Source organism: Oncorhynchus gorbuscha, linkage group LG14 (genome assembly GCF_021184085.1).
Source record: "Oncorhynchus gorbuscha isolate QuinsamMale2020 ecotype Even-year linkage group LG14, OgorEven_v1.0, whole genome shotgun sequence".
Classification (NCBI taxonomy): domain Eukaryota; kingdom Metazoa; phylum Chordata; class Actinopteri; order Salmoniformes; family Salmonidae; genus Oncorhynchus; species Oncorhynchus gorbuscha.
The window spans coordinates 55,731,733-55,756,079 of NC_060186.1; the positions used below are offsets into that span (position 1 = coordinate 55,731,733).

General features: G+C 42.8%; 1 protein-coding gene across 5 annotated transcripts in view; it reads right to left on the reverse strand.

The window, feature by feature from the left end:
• LOC123995145 (protein dispatched homolog 1-like) overlaps nucleotides 1-24,347 on the reverse strand; it is a 76,828-nt gene that overhangs the window by 24,692 nt on the left and 27,789 nt on the right. Inside the window, exons 3-4 of one of the 5 annotated variants that reach the window (XM_046298529.1) lie at nucleotides 20,150-20,223; nucleotides 9,106-9,206 (exon numbers count right to left, since the gene is read on the reverse strand). The exons of 1 other annotated variant lie outside the window; for it this stretch is intronic. In XM_046298529.1, coding sequence (XP_046154485.1) covers nucleotides 9,106-9,136 — 31 coding nt within the window. In that variant the 5' untranslated portion in view covers nucleotides 9,137-9,206; nucleotides 20,150-20,223. Of the gene's footprint in view, nucleotides 1-485; nucleotides 615-1,853; nucleotides 2,120-9,105; nucleotides 9,207-20,149; nucleotides 20,224-24,347 lie in introns of those variants that run through there. 3 more of the 5 variants (XM_046298530.1, XM_046298534.1, XM_046298531.1) reach the window with 3 other exon arrangements.

The window sequence follows — 24,347 nt, forward strand, 5'->3', positions numbered from 1 at the left end:
GGCTCCATGTGATCGCATATGAACACAGTACACACACACAATCGTAGGCTACATCAAATATATTGACGCCAAACTAACCGACACCCATAAAGATATATAATATAGCCTTCTAGGAAAACCTTTTCTCCACGCAGGGAAACAGCCATGATGCAGTGAATGTGAATGACTGTGTTCTGCGATGCCTCAACATGAATAAGGTAGGGGGTAACATGAGACTGACAGCCCAGTCAGGTCAGAGCTGTGGGAATGGGGGGGGGGGGGACTTCAATCTCGCTCTGTTTGAAGGGCTCCGAATAGCAGGCAGTGCAGGGGAAATGAAGGTTACGTTTCCAGTTTACCAACAATGATAGAAAAGCTGAAAGGTGGCAATGAAATGATTAAGTATGAAAAAGAGACTTAAGAGAGTAGTCTGGATCTTTGTGATATGAACTGTGATATGAAAAACATGACTATGCTTGGCTAAAAAATCAGTTGCATCCCTCTACCTGTACACATCTTCCTTCAACATTGCTCCACGGCCACAGGAATTTAGATGGCTGTGTGGGCTCCAATACTGAGCGCTGAAATCCAGGTGAGACATCTAGGCCAGTCTGTAGTCTGACACAAACAGGGGTCTGTGGCCCTCAGGAAACAACGGACAGATTACAGTGTGGAACGACTGTCCTAAAAAAAGAACACTGAGGACATGTCCTTAACAATTATTTAATTAATAAACTATTTATATATCTATTTTTTGTGTGTATCTGCAAACACTGGTATGTTACACATTTTGGTTTTAAGAATTGACGGTCACACTATGCTAACAACCGACACAATGAGGTTTGTGGAAACTGCAAAGATTTAGAATAACGGATGCATTTTTCTGCATTCATGTTGAGTTTGTGATTAATTTGGGGCGAATCTGTGCAACTACGAGGTACGCAGCAGGAGGCAAAGTACCTCATTCCTTTATTTAAAGCTAACAGGACAATCATTAACAAGAGGACTCAGTCAAGACAGTTAATAACTTCCGCCTCATAACAGAATTTATCCTGGAAACTACGAGTACATGCCCGAGAGGACTATGACATTCATATTCTAATAGTCTGAGAAGCTTATGACAAGCCTGAAACTTTGGCCCAGTTCCACAGCTGGGTTTTACATACCTATATGGCGTTCTCGCTCAAGGCTACTGCATTGTATAGAGCTAAATAGGTAAATAAGCTGGTTTGGTGTCATACAGTCATCATGCCTTGACCAATCAATGTGAAGCTGAAATGAAGACAAGCAGCATATTTTTTTTTCTATTTTATACATTAGCCATAATGTATTACAATGCATTGCTCCAGAGAGAGCATTATGATTAAATAAGAAAATAAACTATAATGTTGCTTCACTATGAGATATGAAACCATATTAAATCATTTGAGTAAAATGTAGTTTTGTTTCAACTTTAAAGGTAGGCTGAGTGACCACTAACGTTCTAACTAAGCTGCTGTCACACTGAAGAAGTTTCTCTGTTTTGTCGAAGTATGTCCATATTAGCCTACCAAATATAATGTTGATCAACTAAAGTTATATAGATTACATGATGAGGCTAAAAACATTCCGACAGGAATCTACACCAGCGTTCAGCAAAAGACCGATGCATCTCATTCAGCGAAACTTTCCATTATTTCGTTCCAGTACCTTGTAACAGCGGAGAAGGAACCCGCTATCTACATCGTATCCTAAACTCCCACTTTAGTAGCCAAAACAGTTGGAACAACAGACACAAATATACATTTATAAACCATTAAGATTATGGGTTTTAAAACAGTATTTTTCAGAGGATCAATACACAGCAGACATTTAATGGATTTTTGATACGGTACCTTATCGAAGTGTTCAAGCTCTGGATGCTTGCGTTTCGTTCGTGCTCGCGTAAATTGAATTTATTAACCGAAAACGGATTACGTTTACAGTATCCACCACTAGTTTAACAAAACACTCAGAAAGAGAGGAACACGTCGCGGCGAAAGATGGTCGTTTCTCACTGAGAAGCGGTCTGCCGGAATGACACATACATGCACCCTGTCTCCGTAAACGCAGGCGGTGGTCTGGGTGTGGGACTGCGCACTAGCCCACTGATAGGATGTTCATGATGATGCTTGTCGACTTTTAACCCAATCAAGGCATCTGCAGGACACAGCAGCTGGAGGAACGGAGGTCCATCATCATCCTCATCCTCATCATCATCATCATCATCATCATCAGTAATAGTATTACCCTCACGAGCAAGTTATGCCGCGTTCAAAACAAATGGGGACTCGAAAAAATATGAGGTCAAATCATGACGTCAATGATTTTCAGGTCGGAAAGTCGGAGCTCTAGAAAGATGCCCGAGTTGAAACTCCGAGTTTGATTACCGTTATAATCGATTTTTCTCAGTCTCAGTTCATTTTTTTCCGAGTTCCCAGTTATTTCAAATGCACTGAAGTAGGAAGTCGGAGTTCTCAGTTATTTTGAACGCGGCATGTGTCTCGCGTTGCCATCCATACCTTCAAAATCACGTAGTTTTTCGACGAGGCTACTAGCTAGTAAACAGCTAAACAAACTAGACTAGAAACAATGTATTATGAGTCTGATTTATTTCATAATCACAACAGGAAAATGAAAATCTTCTGACCTGCTTATTTTAGGATGTTATTCAGACAATCACTGACTATTATTGAGAGGTTTCTAAGGCCAGGATTCAATCCGATCGCGCTTTTGTCGTCTATCTGCATTCAAGATAAACGCTGCATACTGTATGTCGGCTCAATTGGAAATTATTATTTTAAATGTCAAGCGCATTATAACGCGGATTTCCAGCCAGAGGGATGTGTAAGAGAGAATAATGACCTAACACCAAGTTTACAAATGAAACTGACCCAAAAAAATCAGCTGTCAAGTTAAGTTATCAATACACCTTTTTGTTTTACCTCAAACCAGTTCATTATGACCCCACCCACGTCATGACCTACACCACATTAAAGATTGCAGTCCAGCTGTGTTCCGTCCTTTGGCTGGGTTCTATAATGTAATAACTCCCTAAAATATACTCCCCTTTAGCTCAGACCTCCCTTTAGGTCAGACCTCTCTGCCCTGCCCATTCCCTTGAAATAACTGTGGTTTGATTCAAAACACACTGTGGACTTTCTGATAAAACCATACCCAACCAACAGTTGGGCCTCCGCCACACAATAAAATGTTTACCATATCCTTTGGACTATTTCAAGAACATTTTGTTCCCATGTTGCATGTCTCCATTACACCACCATGCAATATCCCAATCTTTCCCACATTGAAAAGATGAAAAACAGAAAGAGCTCGTCTTCCGGACTGTTGGAAAATCTTTGGACACTTTCTGTGCTCAGAGCATTCTGCTCAGCGGGGGTGGGGGGGTTCTTCCTCACATGGATTCATGGAAAGGGAGAGGCTATACCTGGCTTTAATTTCAGCTGTCTGCCAGTATCAGGACACAGTTCATATAGCACACCATAATATGCACTGCAGTAGGGTGCTGGCTCCAAGGAAAGTACCTAGGATTTATTTTGCTTAGAACAGTTGTGTTTACCATCGTTTACCAGCAGCAACCTTTCAGGTCAACTTTCATTGAGTCCTAACTGCTGTATAGGCCTACATTGTGGTTTGTTGTGTACATCTGTAGTTTCAATGAGCAATACTAATGCTAACCTAGCAGAACATCCAACACAAATCTTTCGATAAACACTCACCCTGTTTAAGTGATTACTGGCCAACAAAAACAATATAGCCTAATGTAGGCCTACTTGCAAAGCAAAAATACAGTAGGCCTACACTACATTATGTAGGCTACCGTATACACAAAGAAAATAATAAGCCATTTGAATAAATTACATAACATAGAACCAATAAAGTCTCACTCAACGACAAAGCCTGTGCGTGTGACCAAACATGATTATTACCTATTCATATACAATAGAGTGTATATTACAGCAGGGGTTCCCAAACTGTGGGGCGCAGGGGGACCTCAGTCCGGCTTTAAACTTACTCTTGAACGTTGTAATAGTAGAATGCACAAGGTGTCATTTTGAAATTGGGTAGTGCATTATCAGTTTCCTCTTGTCATGTCAGTCATTGGATCTTAGAGAGCTGTTTTTAACCTGTCAGAAATGTCCAGATCAACGAGCCCATGTCAGGTAACGTTTTTTTTTTTTTGCCCATAGATATTGTTGTAATTTTTTAGTCACTCAAATATCACATGAATATACATTAGACATGGAAAACTGTAAAAAAATGCATGAAAATTTGCTTTAAAACTGCTAAATGTTCTTTGCACCCCATGAATAAATGTGTAGAGTTGCAGAAAATAAGCTTTCAACCTGCTAAATTCTCTCCATCAACAAGGGGTGTGAACAGTTTGTGTCATGAACAGTGCTGTGCGCAGGGGGGGGGGGGATGTTCGCCAATGCTGGAAGGGGGGGCCGAGTAAAACATTTTAGGAACCACTGCATTACGGGGCTAGTTAGCTCAGTGTGAATAAACGGCTTTATGGTTGAAGTGCAGAGCCTATAGCCCCATTAAACCTTATGAGTGGCAAGGATTATCACACTAAAACCTGGTGTATCAGTATCCAGCCATGCCTGTGGTGGTGGTCATCTGCCTGGTCAGCCCAGGCCATCCGAGTCCAGTGGGGATGCCCCCTTTGAAATAACAAGAGGCTGGCTGGTGGCCACTGCGGCCCTGGACTGCAGGGAAACCACATCAAAGGGCACAGTAACGGGATGAAGCTGTAATCAAAGCATACTGGTCCCAGCACTGATCACCCACAGTTCAAACTGACGGGCTCCGCCAAAAATGAAAGAGAAAAAAAGAAGGAGAGAGACATTTCTAAACACTTCCAGGAATGGACCTGGAGTAAGACAGTTGTAGGAACGGGTTTTCTGTTTCATGTTCCCTGTTATAATTTGGAGCACCAATGGAAATGTGATAAGGTTTTGCAATAGCCTGCTCTATTGGAGCTTGTACTTCCTAAATGCAAGGGTCGAAGCAATATTGAAAGTACTAGGGTGACTAGTACTAGTAAAATACTGTAGGACAACTGAAGGATCTCTTACAAAAGATACACGTTCAGGTTTGCACAGATGCAGAATACATTTAGGCCTACGCTTAAACAAAATGCAGCACAAATGCCCAAAGTAAAGAGCCAAAGCCGCTCCCTCTTGCACATTCCAAGGACATAAACTTCAAACAGCTGAGGAAAAAAACATGAAGTGCACAAAGGTTTCCTGCTATAAATTAAACATGATCCAACTAGTTTTGATTTGGAAGCACATTTACGGTGACCTAATAGGCAATCGTGAAAGCTGAAATCAGGCAGGAACCATCCGTCAGATGATGTTACAACCCCATTGTGCATTGCAGTTACCCCTGCATGTGGTAATGGGGGGGGGGGGGTAGTATCACTCTCATCTTGCAGCATTGCTGACATTGCTCTGTGGCTTCTGTGAGTCTAAGTTTCGGAAACCCAGGAAACCAAATAGCTATGACACCCCCAGAGTGAGGACGGACATCTCCCACCCGATTAACACTCCCCAAGTCCGCAGGGATGGCCAGGACTTACTGCCAGAGTTAGACAAGGCCTAAAGAGAACACTCTAGGTTGGGCCTAAATCTGTACGTTTATTAAAGTACACTAGACTTTATACACACTAACTGAGGCTTCACCTTTCCCTATGACCACAGACAGTTAGAAGAATAGCCTTTGTGCTGAATTATCCTCATTGTCTAGCTGGAGATTCAAGGGACCAAAGAACAAGTGCAAGGAGTTGCTGGAGTAGCAGGAGAAAGTGCAACCACATCCAGCTACATGCTGTAGCCATCTGACCTGCTTCATGTCCCAGAAGAGAAGATAAACATGAAAATAGGCTGGAGAAACCTTGAAATTAAAGAGATACCGGGGTGGTGTAGCTGGATGGCCGTAATGCTAATCTACATTCCTCTTATAGGTGTTGATGGGCAGCTTGGAGGTGTAAATGAGATCACAAGCACCTGTTCTATACTCACTTTGACAGACTGATAGAAGAGTGACATGTTTGTCATTTGCTGATAAATGGTTTGTCCTTTCCTTTCAAGTCCTCTAAGGATGGAATAGGCCTATTATCGGGATGATCAAGAACGCACTTATTTTTGGTCACAATGAATTGCTAGGCCATATCTTTGACAATCCCAGAACACACACCAAAAAAAAGAGAAAACTAGATGTGTATGTTTCAGAAGACAAGGGGAAAGGATTCTTAGAACCCAATTAACAGAGGGTTGTTCTTCAGCCTTGCTCCAGCCTTGGACTGGGAAGTAACCTCCCACCCCACCAGTACCACCCTCACAAAGCCCTTTGGCACAAAAGCAGGCTCTGCCCTCTAATTACAGTTGTTTTTACAAAGGATTTCACATGGTGTCAGGGCTTTGGACTGGACCTTTGTCCTCCTTTCACATAGAGCGGCAGTGCACCCTCGGCTTTCTCTCTCTCTCTCCACCTCTATCCCCTTTCTTCCTCTTCTCCTCAAGTGCAGGGATTTTTCTGCCATTGTAATTCTTGGGCGGGCCACCTAAGCGTTGTGTAAAAAACAACTATTATAATAATATTCAGCTAGACAGTCAGGGAGAATTGAAAACTCCCAAAACAATCAATTTAGCAGTATCCATTTTGATATTATGTTTGAGCAAAACAGCATTATCCTTGGCAAAAATGCATAGAATTCCAGGAAACTTGCTTTAAATAAAAAATAAAAAATCTCAGCTCTATGGCAGAATATGGACATTAGAGGATTAGAAAGCCAAGGCTTAAAAACAAAGGTGTCTATGTATGCCAATGAATCAAGTTTTATATTAAGTCTGCAAGATAGATCCCTGCAATATCTCATTGAAGATCTTGATAACTTTTCCGTACTCTCTGGACTAAAACCTAATTATGATAATTGTACAATATCACGTATTGGATCTTTAAAAAACTTTTACATTACCCTGCAGTTTACCTATAAAATGGGCTGATGGTGAAGTAGACATACTCTATATTCATATCACAAAATATATAAATAAGCTCTCCACAATGAATTTCAATAGAAAATTTGTAAAAATAGACAAGATCCTGCAACCATGGAGAGGTAAATACCTGTCTATTGATGGAAGAATTGCCCTGATTAACTCCTTAGTCAGATCTCAGTTTACTCACTTACATATGGCGCTGCCTACTCCTGATGATTCGTTTTTCAAATCATATGAGCAAAAAATATGTTGATTTATCTGGGATGCTAAACCAGACAAAATCAAACGTGCCTATCTGTATAATGAATATGAATTGGGTGGGTTGAGATGATTAAATATAAAAGCACTAAACCTCTCTCTAAAAGCTTCACTCATTCAAAAGTTTTACTTGAACCCTAAATGGTTCTCAAGTCGATTACTAAGAAAAGCTCATCCATTGTGCAGATTGCCATGTCTCATTAAAAATGATACTTTTTTCAAAGTGTTTCTCTTTTTCAAACAAGCATTGCAGAGCTGGCTACAATTTCCCCCTGAAAAGATAGAACACATATTACAGCAAATATTATGGCTGAACTCAAATGTGCTGGTTGATAAAATACCTGTATTTATGGGAAATATGTTTGAAAAGGGTATTTTGTTCTTAAAATATATTGTAAATTGGCATGGTAGAGTTATGTCCTTCATGGAGTTATCAGAATTGTACGGGAAGGTCTGCTGAATCCAAGAGTACAACCAATTGATTACAGCATTACCCCAAAAATGTATGAGGCAGGTGGCAGCGGGAGGAGGAAGGGAACTGGTCTGTCTGCCCAATATAAAGGATCAAACCTGGAGGAGGCAGGTGGCAGCGGGAGGAGGTAGGGAACTGGTCTGTCTGCCCAATATAAATGATCAAACCTGGAGGAGGCAGGTGGCAGCGGGAGGAGGTAGGGAACTGGTCTGTCTGCCCAATATAAATGATCAAACCTGGAGGAGGCAGGTGGCAGCGGGAGGAGGTAGGGAACTGGTCTGTCTGCCCAATATAAATGATCAAACCTGGAGGAGGCAGGTGGCAGCGGGAGGAGGTAGGGAACTGGTCTGTCTGCCCAATATAAATGATCAAACCTGGAGGAGGCAGGTGGCAGCGGGAGGAGGTAGGGAACTGGTCTGTCTGCCCAATATAAATGATCAAACCTGGAGGAGGCAGGTGGCAGCGGGAGGAGGTAGGGAACTGGTCTGTCTGCCCAATATAAATGATCAAACCTGGAGGAGGCAGGTGGCAGCGGGAGGAGGTAGGGTACTGGTCTGTCTGCCCAATATAAATGATCAAACCTGGAGGAGGCAGGTGGCAGCGGGGAGGAGGTAGGGAACTGGTCTGTCTGCCCAATATAAATGATCAAACCTGGAGGAGGCAGGTGGCAGCGGGAGGAGGTAGGGAACTGGTCTGTCTGCCCAATATAAATGATCAAACCTGGAGGAGGCAGGTGGCAGCGGGAGGAGGTAGGGAACTGGTCTGTCTGCCCAATATAAAGGATTCAAACTGGCGGAGGAAAAAAATAGCATAAATAGGAAAGTATACCAGTTTAATTTGAGGACCAGGATGTTGACAACTGTGCCATACAGATTGCAAAATAGTTGGGTAGAGATTTTTGATGTACCGATTCCATGGTACAGGGTGTATGAGATGATATATAAAACAACGCAAGACTTCGTGCTTTTAAGCTAAAATTATTATATAGAATTCTTGCCACCAACAAAACGTTGAATATTTGGGGCATAAAATCATTGAAGCTCTGCAAATTTTGTTGTGAGGATACAGAATCAATAGACAATTTATTTTGGTATTGCCCTCAGGTAGCCTGTTTCTGGTCTCAGGAATGGCTGAAAATGCATTGCATTGTTCTAAAATTGACCCTATAAATAGTACTGTTAGGAGATCTGGAGAGACCGGGTCAGTCAATTACTAATATACTAATACTCTTAGTAAAAGTATTTATCTTCAACTCACAATCTGTGGATTCTACTCGATTAGATAGATTAAAATGGTACGTTAACCATCACAGCATAGTTGAAAGATACAGTAAATATATTTTTTGCTCACTGTATATGTTGCGTAGAAATCCAAAGAGCATGGCCAGCAGAGATAGGTGGGATGGGCTGAGGGTTGGGATGTGGAATTGGAGACAAGTGGGAGTGGAGTTGCTGTGCGGGAGATAGAATAAGATAAAAGTCAAAAATAAAGTCAAAATAAAACTTAATAAATAGTATGTTTGAATGACACTGAGGGGCAGTGTTTTTACCGCTAATGTAGGTTTGCCTGAGGCTGATGTTAATGGCCGTTGTTAATACACATGCATATACACACACTCTCAGTCAAATAAACACATACAAGAACACACACACATACATGTAATAGTGCCAGACATGCACACAAACATATACAGTTGGCATTGCTGTTATGATTTCAGTTGTCCTTGATGTCCTTTGTTTTAAATGTATTATTTTTCTTTCTTTTTTTGCCTTGCTGTTTGCTGTTTTCTTCTGTCTTTATATATTTTTTCTCTTTAGTTCATTCTCTTGGTTGTTGGTGCATTGGGGGGTTCTTGGGGTGGGGAATGGAATGAATTGTATTTTTTATTTAAATGTTTCTTCTTGTGAGGGGGGGACTGTGGGAGGGGTCTCGAATGATTGATGGACAGGTATTGGGGAACTGTGGGGGGGGGGATCTTGGGGGATTCGGGTTCACGTTTTTTGGCCTGGTGGGAGATCTGTCAACGTGCCCTTGAGCAGGGCATTGACCCTGGATGATTCTGTGTGTTGCTCTAAATGGGAGTCTGTTGGATGACTGGTATGGTGTCATATATACTGCAAGTATATTGTATGTTTCAGATATTCAATCAAATAAATAAATAAAACTATATATAAAAAACCAAAAAGAATATATAGAATCGCAGGAAATTAGCTTTAAAACTGCAACATTTTCTCTCAGCTGCATGGCAAAATGTGTAGAATTACAGGAAATTAGATTTAAAACTGAAAACAATACATCTCAGCTCCGTGGAGAAATTTGTAGTATTGCAGAAAATTGGCTTAAAATGCAAACGCTCATTGCCACGCCCACCACCTAAGCACCTTTTTGATCCATAAAAACACATTTCGTGCCAGAAGAGACACTGTGGTATAGTTCCTCCTCTGGTCAATGACAGTTTCAATCACTGTCTAGCCTCTCAGAGAAGGGGGCTCTCAGAGCACTAACAAACTGAGGCTGGCACTACAGACACTAGAGGAGAGTGACAGTGGAAGGAAAGAGTAGTTGTTTGACCTTGGGCTTGCTGAGATGCTAACGAAGGGCTGAGACAGACAGGGCAGTCCAGCCGAGCCGACGGGGAAGGAAAAGGAGGAGGCTGGTGTTGGCCTGTGGGGGTAATGGAAAGAGACTCTTTGAGGAGCCCAAATTTAGCGTTTGCTCATCAGGTCGGCTGAGCCTTTGATGAATTGCCCAAACACAGCCAAAGCTTTCCAGAGTCAAACTTCCCCCTAGCCCCTGCTCTACAAACACAGGACAGGGCAGCTCCTCTCCTCTCCGGCCTCTGATGGGAAGGAAGGGGGGTGGGGGGATGTCTGTCAAAATCCAGCCTCCGATGGCTACCTTTTGGGATGGGGATGTCAAATATCTCTGGGACCCTCTGATTCCACGGTTGGTATGTCACACAGTGCCGGACAGAGAGAGATAAAATCATGACGCTACATTTTCTGTGGCAAAACAGTCTAGGTGTGAGATCACACACCACTGACATTATACTGTCATTCAGAAATACTGGGAGAGCACAAAATGAATGGAATTATGGATAATAAACACATTATCCAAAAATAATAATGTAAAAAAAGTTGCTTTAGGAGAGGAGACATGAACAGGAACCTCTCCCAACTCTCACCGACATGCATTCTTCAATGTCACCACCTGACTTATTTCAGTGGGGTTTTCAACACAGGCATTACAAAGGCAATGCTGGACGTGCGTCCAACGTACTGCGACACAAACCTCTTGGTTCCTGTCCCTTTCACCATCGTGAGACGTGTCCAAGAACTCTTGGCAGGCATGGCATCAGCCCGGTCTCTGTGCCAACATAAATGGAATGACTTCATCCTGTGTCATCTCACTCAGCGGCCCAAGGACAAGCAGACTTTCTGACGCAGTTGGGGTGAATTCGCCTCACTAATGAGAGTCTGGTTTGGGAGGGCTAGAGTGTGTGTGTATGTGTATTAGCCTTACTAATGGGTCTCTCTCTTTTTAGGAGGGTTGGGGCAGAGTTGGCATTTGGACTCTGTCATGCTCCCTACGGAGGGGGTAAACCACTGAGACGGGGCTTAGGCCTCTGCAGCTGTTCCTCCAGAAGAGAAAAAAAAACGCAAAAGTGATGACATTTTAACACAAAAAGATTTTCACATCTCTCTTCCTTTCCCACCTCATTCTCTTTTTGGTTTTTACATGGTAAGTGCAGGCCCAGTTATTAGATCTGTTCACAGCTAACTAATACTACTCTATACACCCCAAGACCAGTACAGAACAGTGCATTAACCTTTCCCAGAATGACTGAGTAATGGCATTCAGCAAGCTATTGGCAGCTAACCAGCTATACGTTGTTATGAGGGTTTAGTAAAGAATGACAGCCAATGTAAAAAGCTGGTCTCGGACTGGTGTAATGTACGGGCATTCTAAGACAGTTCTGTGCACTTTATGATTGGTTAAAAGGCACAAGAGGTTATTTACCATTCTTGCCAAAATAAGCTATTTCATGGCTCCCGAGTGGCACAGCGGTCTAAGGCGCAGCATCTCAGTGCAACAGTCCCTGGTTCGAATCCAAGCTGTATCACATTCAGCTGTGATTGGGAGTCTCAAAGGGCGGTGCACAATTGGCCCAGCATCGCCCGGTTTTGGCCGGGGTAGGCCGTCATTGTAAATAAGAATGTGTTCTTAAGTGACTAGTTAAATAAAGGTTAAATAAAAAAATACACATCTTATTAAGTGGTTCCAAATAAAAATCACTTCAGCCCTGTAGGCACAACAGTTCTCTCTCTTTAAGGCTTATCCCTGCCATATGTAGAGAATGGCTAGGGACGCAAGTTGGATGGAGCAAACCTTTCAAATTCTTCCCCTTACAATCTTAAGACCAAACAACAAAATGACTGTAGAAAAGTTAGGCCCGTCGAGTTCTCCTGTACCAGACTGGATAGATTGTGAGTTCTCAGAGTGATTTCTGTGGTGAGGGGTGCATTTATCAATGTAAGGCTAAATGTGTGTGTGTGTGTATCAGGTGTGTGTGTATCAGGTGTGCAGGTGCTGGGTGTCGTGCTGAGTACCAGCAGAGGGAGAGAGACATGGGAACGCGGCACTGACACCAGTGGGCCACATGATAAATGTGTGCTTTGACAAATGTAGACTGTAAATACTCACATGTGTGTACTCCTGTCTGTCACATTCACATGTGGCCCTGATACTGCGGGTGTGGAGGATGGGGTGTGTGTGTCTTTTCACTGTGATAGAAGAGGTGCACTGGGGGAAGAGGGGCAGTGTGGGGAAAGGGGGGGCTAATCTCAAAGTCCCTATCCGTAAAGTAAAAACAAATAATACGAAAAGAATCACTCACAAAGAATGGCTGTGGAACTTTCTGACAGCCGATCCACTTAACACATTTGAAACGTTGCTGCCCCGGGCCCCAAAACCAATAACAAATCGTACATCAAAAGGACACTGATACTGTACCAGGAGCCGAGGAGAAAGAGGCTTGAGAGCTACAGGTGTCTCCTCACAACTCCCTGTGTTTGTATAGAATGCCCCGGCCCATCCACCCACTTCACAGCATCAGGGTACGGAGCAGACATGGACATATGAGGGTATGTTTGTGTATGTATATGCATACTTATAGGGGTGAAGGTCTGTTTGTCATTTTCATTTTACATGAGAAAACAAGCTGTTATTATTATTATTAAAAGGGTGGATACAGCTTTTTGGCGTCTCCACCAACAATATAGAATATCTTCCAAATTAAAACTGGAAAGCCGTCCAGTTCCTAGTCAGACCTGACTTTATTAGCTGTTATGTGCATAAATATTTATAAACAGTGAAATATGACAGTAAAATGGATGGAGCAGGAAAAATTCCTCGCCCAGAGAAAATTATGGGGCCCTACTACAGAACCTGGATTAAACTCCTGCCCATTAAAAGAAGTGGGGAAATTATAGTGACAGTATTATTGAATTACATCATGCTTTGGGTCAACATTCCTCCCCAAAAAGGCATTGGAAATGCTTTTTTTCCTTTAATAAACGCATATGCAATAACTCCCCCCCCCCCCCTCCGGGTTTGTGTCACATGTACGTACACACTCACACACCAAGGCTACACATCCATAATCAAGCAGGGAGAGTGTTAAGGAACAAGTGAATGAGAGTGGCTCATAAACCACTGGCTGGCTGGCTGGCACAGCCGTGGACATGCACCCACTTAGCTCCATGCTCAGCCCATTAGTCTGCTAGAGCAGCATGACCAACAACACAGCTTTAACTGGACTAATTACAACACACCAATCAAAAACCCTACACAGAGACAGATTGCCAGCCTGTTATTTTCCATATTCATCCTGTCTGTCTGTTTGTTTGTTCCATTCGTTTCCCTTTGAAGTGTTGATTCCTACTCATGCTTATGAATTCTAACAAAGAAATTGCTTGTTTGGAGAGGAGTGTTGGAGGACTCTAGCCAGTGATGACTGGTCTTTGTCCTCTGTTCCATGATGCAATCCATCATTAACAACCTAACATTAACGTTCAGTGATGCAATTATATACACTGAGTGTACAAACATTAAGAACACCTGCTCTTTCCACGACATAGACTGACCAGGTGAATCCAGGTGAAAGCTATGATCTCTTATTGATGTCACTTGTTAAATCCACTTCAATCAGTGTAATCGGAATGGAGGAGACAGTTTAAAGAAGGCTTTTTAAGCCTTGAGAAATGGATTATGTATGAGTGCCATTCAGAGGGTGAATGGGCAAGACAAAAGATTGAACGGGGTTATGGTGGTAGGTGCCAGGCGCCCTGGTTTGTGTCAAGAACTACAGCGCTGCAGGGTTTTTCATGCTCAACAGATTCCCTGTGTGTATCAAGAATGGTCCACCACCCAAAGGACATCCAGCCAACTTAACACAACTGTGGGAAGCTTTGCAGTCAACATGGGCCAGCATCCCTGCGGGGGTGGGGTGGGGTGGGGGGTGTTCTTAATTGTTGCTAGAGTTTCTTTTTACTGCCATCTACACCATGGCAAAATGTCCCTTCTACTTTCCCCCCACTCTGTGTCAGTGGTAGAAGTAAGCTGTCCCAGTGTTGAGAGGCTCAGTGACCCTGGACTGGGCTTTCTCTACCTCTCTCTACAGTGGCAGCCAGTGAGCACTAAGCCGTAACAGTGCCAGCCAGAATGATTCCCGGAGTGGAAACGGTTGGAATGAGTGGTCAGGCCCATTCACCCCGGCACAATGCGTTTTGTTGAAGAACTTCACACCTTTGGAGGAGTAATAATGGCAGTAAATTATGAGGATTTAGGAGTTACAGTAAATCACAATTATAGGGCCCCATGCTTGCTCCCTCTCCTCCTGGCCAGGGTACAACCTTCGCACACTAAGTCCTGCGGCGCCCGCAGTCTTCTGGGCTGTTCATGTCAGTCACACTGATGGCGCACGGTAGACAAAGACCTGCTTTAAGGCCTTTCCAATGGAACCCGGCTGAAGCATAAAGACAGCGGAACCCCCATTTTAATTGTTAGCATTAATTGTGATGTAGGCCTAGTGTACAAGGGTTTACAACTTAACAACTAATCTAACATATGAGAGAAGGAGGGGGGGACATCCAGAGTAGAGGTCGACCGATTATTATTTTCCAACTCCGATACCGATTATTGGGGGACCAAAAATAGCCGATACCGGCCGATTTATAAAAAAAGGTACTTGTAAGTTTACAATTACAACAATACTGAATGAACACTTATTTTAACATAATATAATACATCAATAAAATCAATTTAGCCTCAAATAAAATTAAACATGTTCAATTTGGTTTAAATAATGCAAAAACAAAGTGTTGGAGAAGAAAGTAAAAGTGCAATATGTGCCATGTAAAAAAGCTAACGTTTAAGTTCCTTGCTCAGAACATGAGAACATATGAAAGCTGGTGGTTCCTTTTAGTCTCCAATATTCCCAAGTAAGAAGTTTTAGGTTGTAGTTATTATAGGAATTATAGGACTACTCTCTCTATACGATCTGTATTTCATATACCTTTGACTATTGGATGTTCTTATAGGCACTTTAGTATTGCCAGTGTAACAGTATAGCTTCCGCCCCTCACCTCGCCCCTACCTGGACTCGAACCAGGAACACATCGACAACAGCCACCCTCGAAGCAGCATTACCCATCGCTCCACAAGTCTCAGAGCGAGTGACGTTTGACACGCTATTAGCACGCACCCCGCTAACTAGCTTGCGATTTCACATCGATTACACCAGCCTAATCTCGGGAGTTGATAGGCTTGAAGTCATAAACAGCTCAATGCTTGAAGCACAGGGACGAGCTGCTGGCAAAAACGCACTAAAGTGCTGTTTGAATGAATGCTTACGAGCCTGCTGGTGCCTACCATCGCTCAGTCAGACTGCTCTATCAAATCATAGACTTAATTATAACACAATAACACACAGAAATACGAGCCTTAGGTCATGAATATGGTCAAATTCGGAAACTATCATCTCGAAAACAAGACATTTATTCGTTCAGTGAAATACGGAACCGTTCCGTATTTTATCTAACAGGTGGCATCCATAAGTATAAATATTCCTGTTACATTGCACAACCTTCAATTATGTCATAATTAAGTGAAATTCTGGCAAATTAGGCGGCCCAAACTGTTGCATATACCCTGACTCTGCGTGCAATGAACGCAAAAGAAGTGACACAATTTCACCTGTTTAAAATTGCCTGCTTACCTGGATTTCTTTTAACAAAATATGCAGGTTTAAAAATATATACTTCTTGTGTATTGATTTAAAAAAGGCATTGATGATTATGGTTAGGTACAGTCGTGCAACGATTGTGCTTATTTCGCAAATGCGCTTTTCCCCCTTTGGCAAAGTTGGCTGTCTTTGTTAGGAAGAAATAGTCTTCACAGAGTTCCCAACAAGCCAGGTTAAAAAAAATATACTTGTGTATTGATTTTAAGAAAGGCATTGGTGTTTATGGTTAGGTACACATTGGAGCAAGACAGTCCTTTTTCGCGAATACGCACCACAACGATTATATGCAACGCAGGACATGCTAGATAAACCAGTAATATCAACCATGTGTGGTTAACTAGTGACTATGATTGATTGATTGTTTTTTATAAGATAAGTTTAATGCTAGCTAGCAACTTACCTTGGCTTCTTACTGCATTCACGTAACAGGCAGTCTCCTCGTGGAGTGCAATGTAATCAGGTGGTTAGAGCGTTGGACTAGTTAACTGTAAGGTTGCAAGACTGAATCCCCAAGCTGACAAGGTAAAAATCTGTCATTCTGCCCCAGAACAAGGCAGTTAACCCACCGTTCCTAGGTAGTCATTGAAAATAAGAATGTGTTCATGACTGACTTGCCTAGTTAAATAAAGGATAAATAAAGCTGTACAAATTCAGATTAATCGGTTGACCTCTAATCCAGAGTGTGTCTAAAGGAAGGCTGGTAACTTTACTTTTTAAAAAGATAAATACAAACACACACAGAGACACACACACAGAGAGACTCAGACACACACACACAATTGTGTCAGTGTTAGAATGTCAAAGAGGGGGGTAAAAGAACAGAAGAAAGAAAGATGTGCCATAATGGAGTTTTCCAAACAGAGGAGAGAGAGCGCTGACAGAAAGGATGTCTGATCACTCAAACAGTGTGAAAGATCTTAAATATATATTTAGACAGAAAGTCCCCTTAGTGGCTGCTGTGGGTTCTGGTGAAAACCTCGCCCTATAAATGAGACTTCTGCTTGAGAGATTCCTTTCCCCCAAAAAACCCTCCTCCAGAAATAGCCAACTTGTCCCCCCCCCTCTGCCATGAGTTCTGGTGAAAGTCTCATTCTCTCGCTGGGCCAGCCATTGTTGTGCAGCCTGCTAAATATTTACTTTTCCCAGCTTTCAGAGAGGAGGATGAGAAGGTCCCTTTGTACTGGAGGGGTCAGAGACACAGAGCTGGTCCTTCCTGGCACCCAACACCAGAACCAGGCATCCTCTAACTTCAATTACCCCATTAAAACCAGAGGCACAGGCTCTCAGACAGACAGACAGACAGACAGACAGACAGACAGACAGACAGACAGACAGACAGACAGACAGACAGACAGACAGACAGACAGACAGACAGACAGACAGACAGACAGACAGACAGACAGACAGACAGACAGACAGACAGACAGACAGACAGACAGACAGACAGACAGACAGACAGACAGACAGACAGACAGACAGACAGACAGACAGACAGACAGACAGACAGACAGACAGACAGACAGACAGACAGACAGACAGACAGACAGACAGACAGACAGACAGACAGACAGACAGACAGAGACAGAGACAGACAGAGACAGACAGAGACAGACAGAGAGAGAGACAGACAGAGAGAGATAGATAGATAGATAGATAGATAGATAGATAGATAGATAGATAGATAGATAGATAGATAGATAGATAGATAGATAGATAGATAGATAGATAGATACAGAGAGAGAGGGGAACCCCTTTCAGAGTTGTTTATATGGGACCACCAGCAGCCCTGCCAACACAATAGACCAAAGATGAGACAAAACAACAGCCAAAATGAATTATAGGTTAGAGTGCTGCCCTAGCTATGAATAGCCTACATCTGCCCTTTGATGAAACCTCTAGGACGGCAAGGAACCCAATAAGGGAAAAGAAAACTCCAATCAGAGTGACCGACCGGGAGTTTCAGAGTTCGGGCATCCGTTACTGAACAAATATACTCACTACACCGCCTATGCTGGAGTCAGCGGTGAGGTGTCCAACACAGATGGGATCACTGCCAGAAATAAGCTGTGACTGAGCATTAGGTGAAAAATCTCCTGCTAGGGTTGAATCATTCATGAAGCGGGTTGTACGTTTTGTGGGTTTGAACATGTCAAAGCAGAGAGGAGCAGCTCTGGCAGCATGTTGTGGGCCATCTGGTATCTAGACTATCAGTTTACCTCAGGGCTCCATTTGTCTGAAACATCCAAGGCCCTTCATGAAGGTCACACATGACTCAATTTACTCAAAGTCATCTTGCCGACTAACAATTGGCAACTATCTCATACTTTCTCAATACATTCATCAACAAGCGCATTGAGAAAGTTGCCAATTGTGTATCAAAATCAACAGATAATCAAAACATTAAGCAGCCTAGTATATCTTCCTTCCAAGCTGCCACAAATGGGCACAAACAAACTGCTCAAAAGTTCCAGTGTTTCCCCTTGGAGTTCACTGTTTTAAAGCAAATTCTCTGCAATTCTACACATTTTGCAAAGGATTATGCTGGATTCTTATGCTGTCTGAGTGAATCAAACACTATAACAAAATCATGACATTTTGGGAATTTACAGATTCTCCTTGACTGTCTAGTTTCTATTTTGGTGATTGTTAGTTCTCAAAGATGATCTGATAAAAAAAAATATATAGGCTCCCTTAACTTTTTACATAGTTTACATATGGTTTAGTCATTTAAGTTTACACTGAAAAATGTTTTACCATCACAGAAATTATTATCATAAAATAAAAAACACATAGAAAAAAAGAAAAAAAAATTGAGTGGCGGCAGCGATTTAGCAGTGGCGGCCCGCCGCTGTTAATTGAATATAAGGAAAACACTGAGCTCGTTACGAAAAAGATACTTCAGCGCTGGCATCAAAAGTGCTTGAGGGCCCAGTACTGTAGATAAAGATTTCAACCCCTTCACAAGCTAATAAACCAGGGTATTACCTGAGGCCTTAGATGATGGAGCAGTTTACAATGCTAAATGATCAAAGCTGCTCCTTGCTGTGACTGCGGCCGTGCCAGAATGTTGCACTTTATAATCAGTGCCTTTCTTCGCAGTCAGACGAGACGGTCAACACAGCTGCTAGGTTCCCTCGCAGGCAGCAGCCATATTTTTACTTAGCTAGCTGCACTGCAACCCCCACCTACGTACACCCCCCCACCTCCAACCCCTTAACCCCCATCCCATTCCCTCCAGCTTTGTCTTGGGTACATAAGTGGGCCTTATTAAGAGCAGAATCATTGCAGCTGTGCAGGAAAGGTGTAGAGCATGCAGCTTTGCTCTGAATCAACACCAGACTCTGACATTTTCAAAACAAGCACACATAGCAGACCCAGCTGTTCCATTCTGCTCCTCTCCACCTTTCATACACGCACAGATATTGGACCGCAACACTGGCACGCACACAAAAACATACAGACCCACCTGTTTACTCGTCTGATAGACTTTTATGAATCAAAGCGACAGTCAAAGAGAAGTGGTCAGTCTGGTCTTCAACATGAACTTGGGAAACCCTCTCGCAAAATGTAACAGTTGTGGGCTTTTTGACATGGCTCTAGAGGTGGTTCAGTGGTTCAGCAGGGCTGCCTGCATGAGCTGCAGGTAAACATGTTCACCTTGTGCTTCTCACTGACCCAGTTGTAGCAAGAGCAGGAAAAAAACAAACTTTGTTTGACTTTTACTGACAGCTTGTCTGGGCACGCCAGACAGAGAGGAATGGGAAAGGGGGAGAGGGTACAATGGAAAGCAGAGTGTATTCACTGTGAAAAACATACTCAAGTGTCTGATTACATTAAAGTTGGAATCGTTATTATCCAACAGCTCTTTGAAGACAAAAGTAGTTAACGCAAGTTTGTTTATTTTAACTAATGGATTGGTCACTTTTAAAAGTAACTGAAATGTCAAGAAAGAAAATACTGCGTATGTACTTGATTCCGAGGATTTAGACCTATATCTGTTTTTATCAGTCAAACATGCATAGTGTTGCAAAGGCAAATGTTTTGCTTCATGTATAAGAGGAAAGAGAAAGATGTAGTGAAATACCCTACCAGGGGAAAGATCTTGTCCAACCTAGTGATGTTGTTCATGAATTCAGATTGGAAAGAGCTTCACAATGGGTAAGCTGTAAGAGAGACAAAAAAACCAAATTAACCCCCACAGAACAGTTTTTTCTTCCGTTGGGAAATGTGAGGGTCTCTAAGCAAAACTTAATGGAAGTTTCACTCTGGCAATCTCATCATGATGGAGTAACTGGCTCTCAATGGTGATATACTGTACTTCTTCCTTTTAAAACTTGATGGCACAGCATGTTTTATGGCTCCCCAAACAAAGCCAACACTGAGCTGAGCCAGTGTATGCAGCAGACTTTACAAAGAAGAAGAACCAGTAATCATGCATGAACTTCATCAGTCCCATATAAAATACCTTTCCAACAAACAAAAAAACATCCGACCTCGACAATTCCAAAGAATTGTGATAGAAACATTTTAAATGGACCTCACACAGCCTACCTACTCAACAGAAAAAGAAAACTCCCAACAAAACATCCCAAAAAATACTGATTCAAAACAACTCCCAACTCGCAGGCCTGAAAAACCACCAGTGAGGAAAATCACTTTAATTGGAGGAGAAAGGGAAAGCAGAACGTGACATGTTTCCTGGGGGTTTCAAAAGAGCCTCTCCTCAGGACACTCTCAAGCTAATAGCTGCTCCCCGCCTCAACCACCTTGACCCCCAAGAGGAGGGGTAACAGCAGTCCTGCCACTCTCGCCCCGTTAATAAGGTCACGGAGGTCACGTGAAGATTATAGACACTGGCAGCAGCAGGGCTGTGGAGCCTCTTTCAAAACAGCCTGCCCACTGGCCAGCTTTCCATCCAACCAACGCTCTACCAAGGGGGGTTTGGAGGGAGGAAGGGGGAGGAGAGGAAGCTATTCCTCCCCCTCCCTCCCTTAACGATGATGCCAACAACTATGTGCCTTGGAAAGAGAGGTCCTGGTGCCAGAGGTCCTGGTGCCACTGACTGAACAGAGGGCTATTGAAAGCCAACATGTGGTCCACATCACCAATTACCAAGGTGTGCTGAGATAGCCACAAGAAGATCAAGAGAACTGTAGCAAGTGAAGAAGGGAAATGTGGACAGATTAGTTTTTTGGGGTAAATTGGTGTAAAAACTTTAGGTCACAGGGACATTACCATAATGGACATAAATGTGCAGTCTTCAAGATCCTCAAATTGTTTGACATTCCTTCAATATTAATTCAAGATCTTAATGACTTGACTCATTTTCTAAACAACTTCATTCACACAGTAGACCTAACAGTTCAAAACCTGAACTTCTCTCTGACATAGGCCTAGGTCTACATTCCCCACAATTCTACATCAATTAAAGCTTCAATATGTCACTTTTTGGGGCAACCTGACCAAATTCACATAGAAAAGTGTGTTATAGATCTGTCATTCTCATTTAAAACAAGCCTATGTGCACTATTTCTATGCTTTAGATGGTACAATGATTCTCTACACCAGTGGTTCACAAACTTTTCATAGTCCCGTACCCCTTCAAATATTCAACTTCCAGCTGCGTACCCCTCTCTAGCACAGGGTCAGCGCACTCTCAAATGTTGTTTTTTGCCATCATTGTAAGCCTGCCACACACACACTATACGATACGATTTATTAAACATAAGAAGGAGTGAGAGTTTTTGTCACAACCCGGCTCGTGGGAAGTGACAAAGAGCTCTTATAGGACCAGGGCACAAATAATAATCTATAATTTTGCTCTTTATTTAACCATCTTACATATAAAACCTTGTTTTTTAATCGAAAATTGTTTAAAAAATCACCAGAGGTTAATGAGAAGGGTGTGCTTGAAAGGATGCACAGACCTCTGTAATGTTGGTTTGTATTGGAGAGAGTCTCAGGCATAAATTATTTTCCACACACAGTCTATGCCTTTATTTAGTGTTCATGCTATTGAGGCCCGAGAATCCACTCTCACCTACACTACTGTTAAAAAAAAATATATATATTATTATTTCACCTTTATTTAACCAGGTAGGCAAGTTGAGAACAAGTTCTCATTTACAATTGCGACCTGGCCAAGATAAAGCAAAGCAGTTCGACAGATACAACAACACAGAGTTACACATGGAGTAAAACAAACATAGAGTCAATAATACAGTATAAACAAGTCTATATACAATGTGAGCAAATGAGGTGAGAAGGGGCGGCAGCGTAGCCTAGTGGTTAGAGCGTTGGACTAGTAACCGGAAGGTTGCGAGTTCAAACCCCCGAGCTGACAAAGTACAAATCTGTCGTTCTGCCCCTGAACAGGCAGTTCAGGCCGTCATTGAAAATAAGAATATGTTCTTAACTGACTTGCCTGGTTAAATAAAGGTAAAAAAAAGGGAGGTAAAGGCAAAAAAGGCCATGGTGGAAAAGTAAATACAATATAGCAAGTAAAACACTGGAATGGTAGTTTTGCAATGGAAGAATGTGCAAAGTAGACATAAAAATAATGGGGTGCAAAGGAGCTAAATAAATTAATAAATTAAATACAGGTGGGAAAGAGGTAGTTGATTGGGCTAAGTTATAGGTGGGCTATGTACAGGTGCAGTAATCTGTGAGCTGCTCTGACAGTTGGTGCTTGAAGCTAGTGAGGGAGATAAGTGTTTCCAGTTTCAGAGATTTTTGTAGTTCGTTCCAGTCATTGGCAGCAGAGAACTGGAAGGAGAGGCGGCCAAAGAAAGAATTGGTTTTGGGGGTGACTAGAGAGATATACCTGCTGGAGCGTGTGCTACAGGTGGGAGATGCTATGGTGACCAGCGAGCTGAGATAAGGGGGGACTTTACCTAGCAGGGTCTTGTAGATGACATGGAGCCAGTGGGTTTGGCGACGAGTATGAAGCGAGGGCCAGCCAACGAGAGCGTACAGGTCGCAATGGTGGGTAGTATATGGGGCTTTGGTGACAAAACGGATTCCACTGTGATAGACTGCATCCAATTTGTTGAGTAGGGTATTGGAGGCTATTTTGTAAATGACATCACCAAAGTCGAGGATTGGTAGGATGGTCAGTTTTACAAGGGTATGTTTGGCAGCATGAGTGAAGGATGCTTTGTTGCGAAATAGGAAGCCAATTCTAGATTTAACTTTGGATTGGAGATGTTTGATATGGGTCTGGAAGGAGAGTGTACAGTTTAACCAGACACCAAATATTTGTAGTTGTCCACGTATTCTAAGTCAGAGCCGTCCAGAGTAGTGATGTTGGACAGGCGGGTAGGTGCAGGTAGCGATCGGTTGAAGAGCATGCATTTAGTTTTACTTGTATTTAAGAGCAATTGGATGCCACGGAAGGAGAGTTGTATGGCATTGAAGCTTGCCTGGAGGTTTGTTAACACAGTGTCCAAAGAAGGGCCGGAAGTATACAGAATGGTGTCATCTGCGTAGCGGTGGATCAGAGACTCACCAGCAGCAAGAGCGACCTCATTGATGTATACAGAGAAGAGAGTCGGTCCAAGAATTGAACCCTGTGGCACCCCCATAGAGACTGCCAGAGGTCCGGACAGCAGACCCTCCGATTTGACACACTGAACTCTATCAGAGAAGTAGTTGGTAAACCAGGCGAGGCAATCATTTAAGAAACCAAGGCTGTCGAGTCTGCCGATGAGGATGTGGTGATTGACAGAGTCGAAAGCCTTGGACAGATCAATGAATACGTGGATAAGAGCGTCTGCTAAATGACTTAAATGTAAATGTAAATGTAATACGGCTGCACAGTAATTTTTCTTATCGATGGCGGTTAAGATATCGTTTAGGACCTTGAGCGTGGCTGAGGTGCACCCATGACCAGCTCTGAAACCAGATTGCATAGCAGAGAAGGTATGGTGGGATTCGAAATGGTCGGTAATCTGTTTGTTGACTTGGCTTTCGAAGACCTTAGAAAGGCATGGTAGGATAGATATAGGTCTGTAGCAGTTTGGGTCAAGAGTGTGTCCCCCTTTGAAGAGGGGGATGACCGCAGCTGCTTTCCAATCTTTGGGAATCTCAGACGACACGAAAGAGAGGTTGAACAGGCTAGTAATAGGGGTGGCAACAATTTCGGCAGATAATTTTAGAAAGAAAGGGTCCAGATTGTCTAGCCCGGCTGATTTGTAGGGGTCCAGATTTTGCAGCTCTTTCAGAACATCAGCTGAATGGATTTGGTAGAAGGAGAAATGGGGAAGGCTTGGGCGAGTTGCTGTTGGGG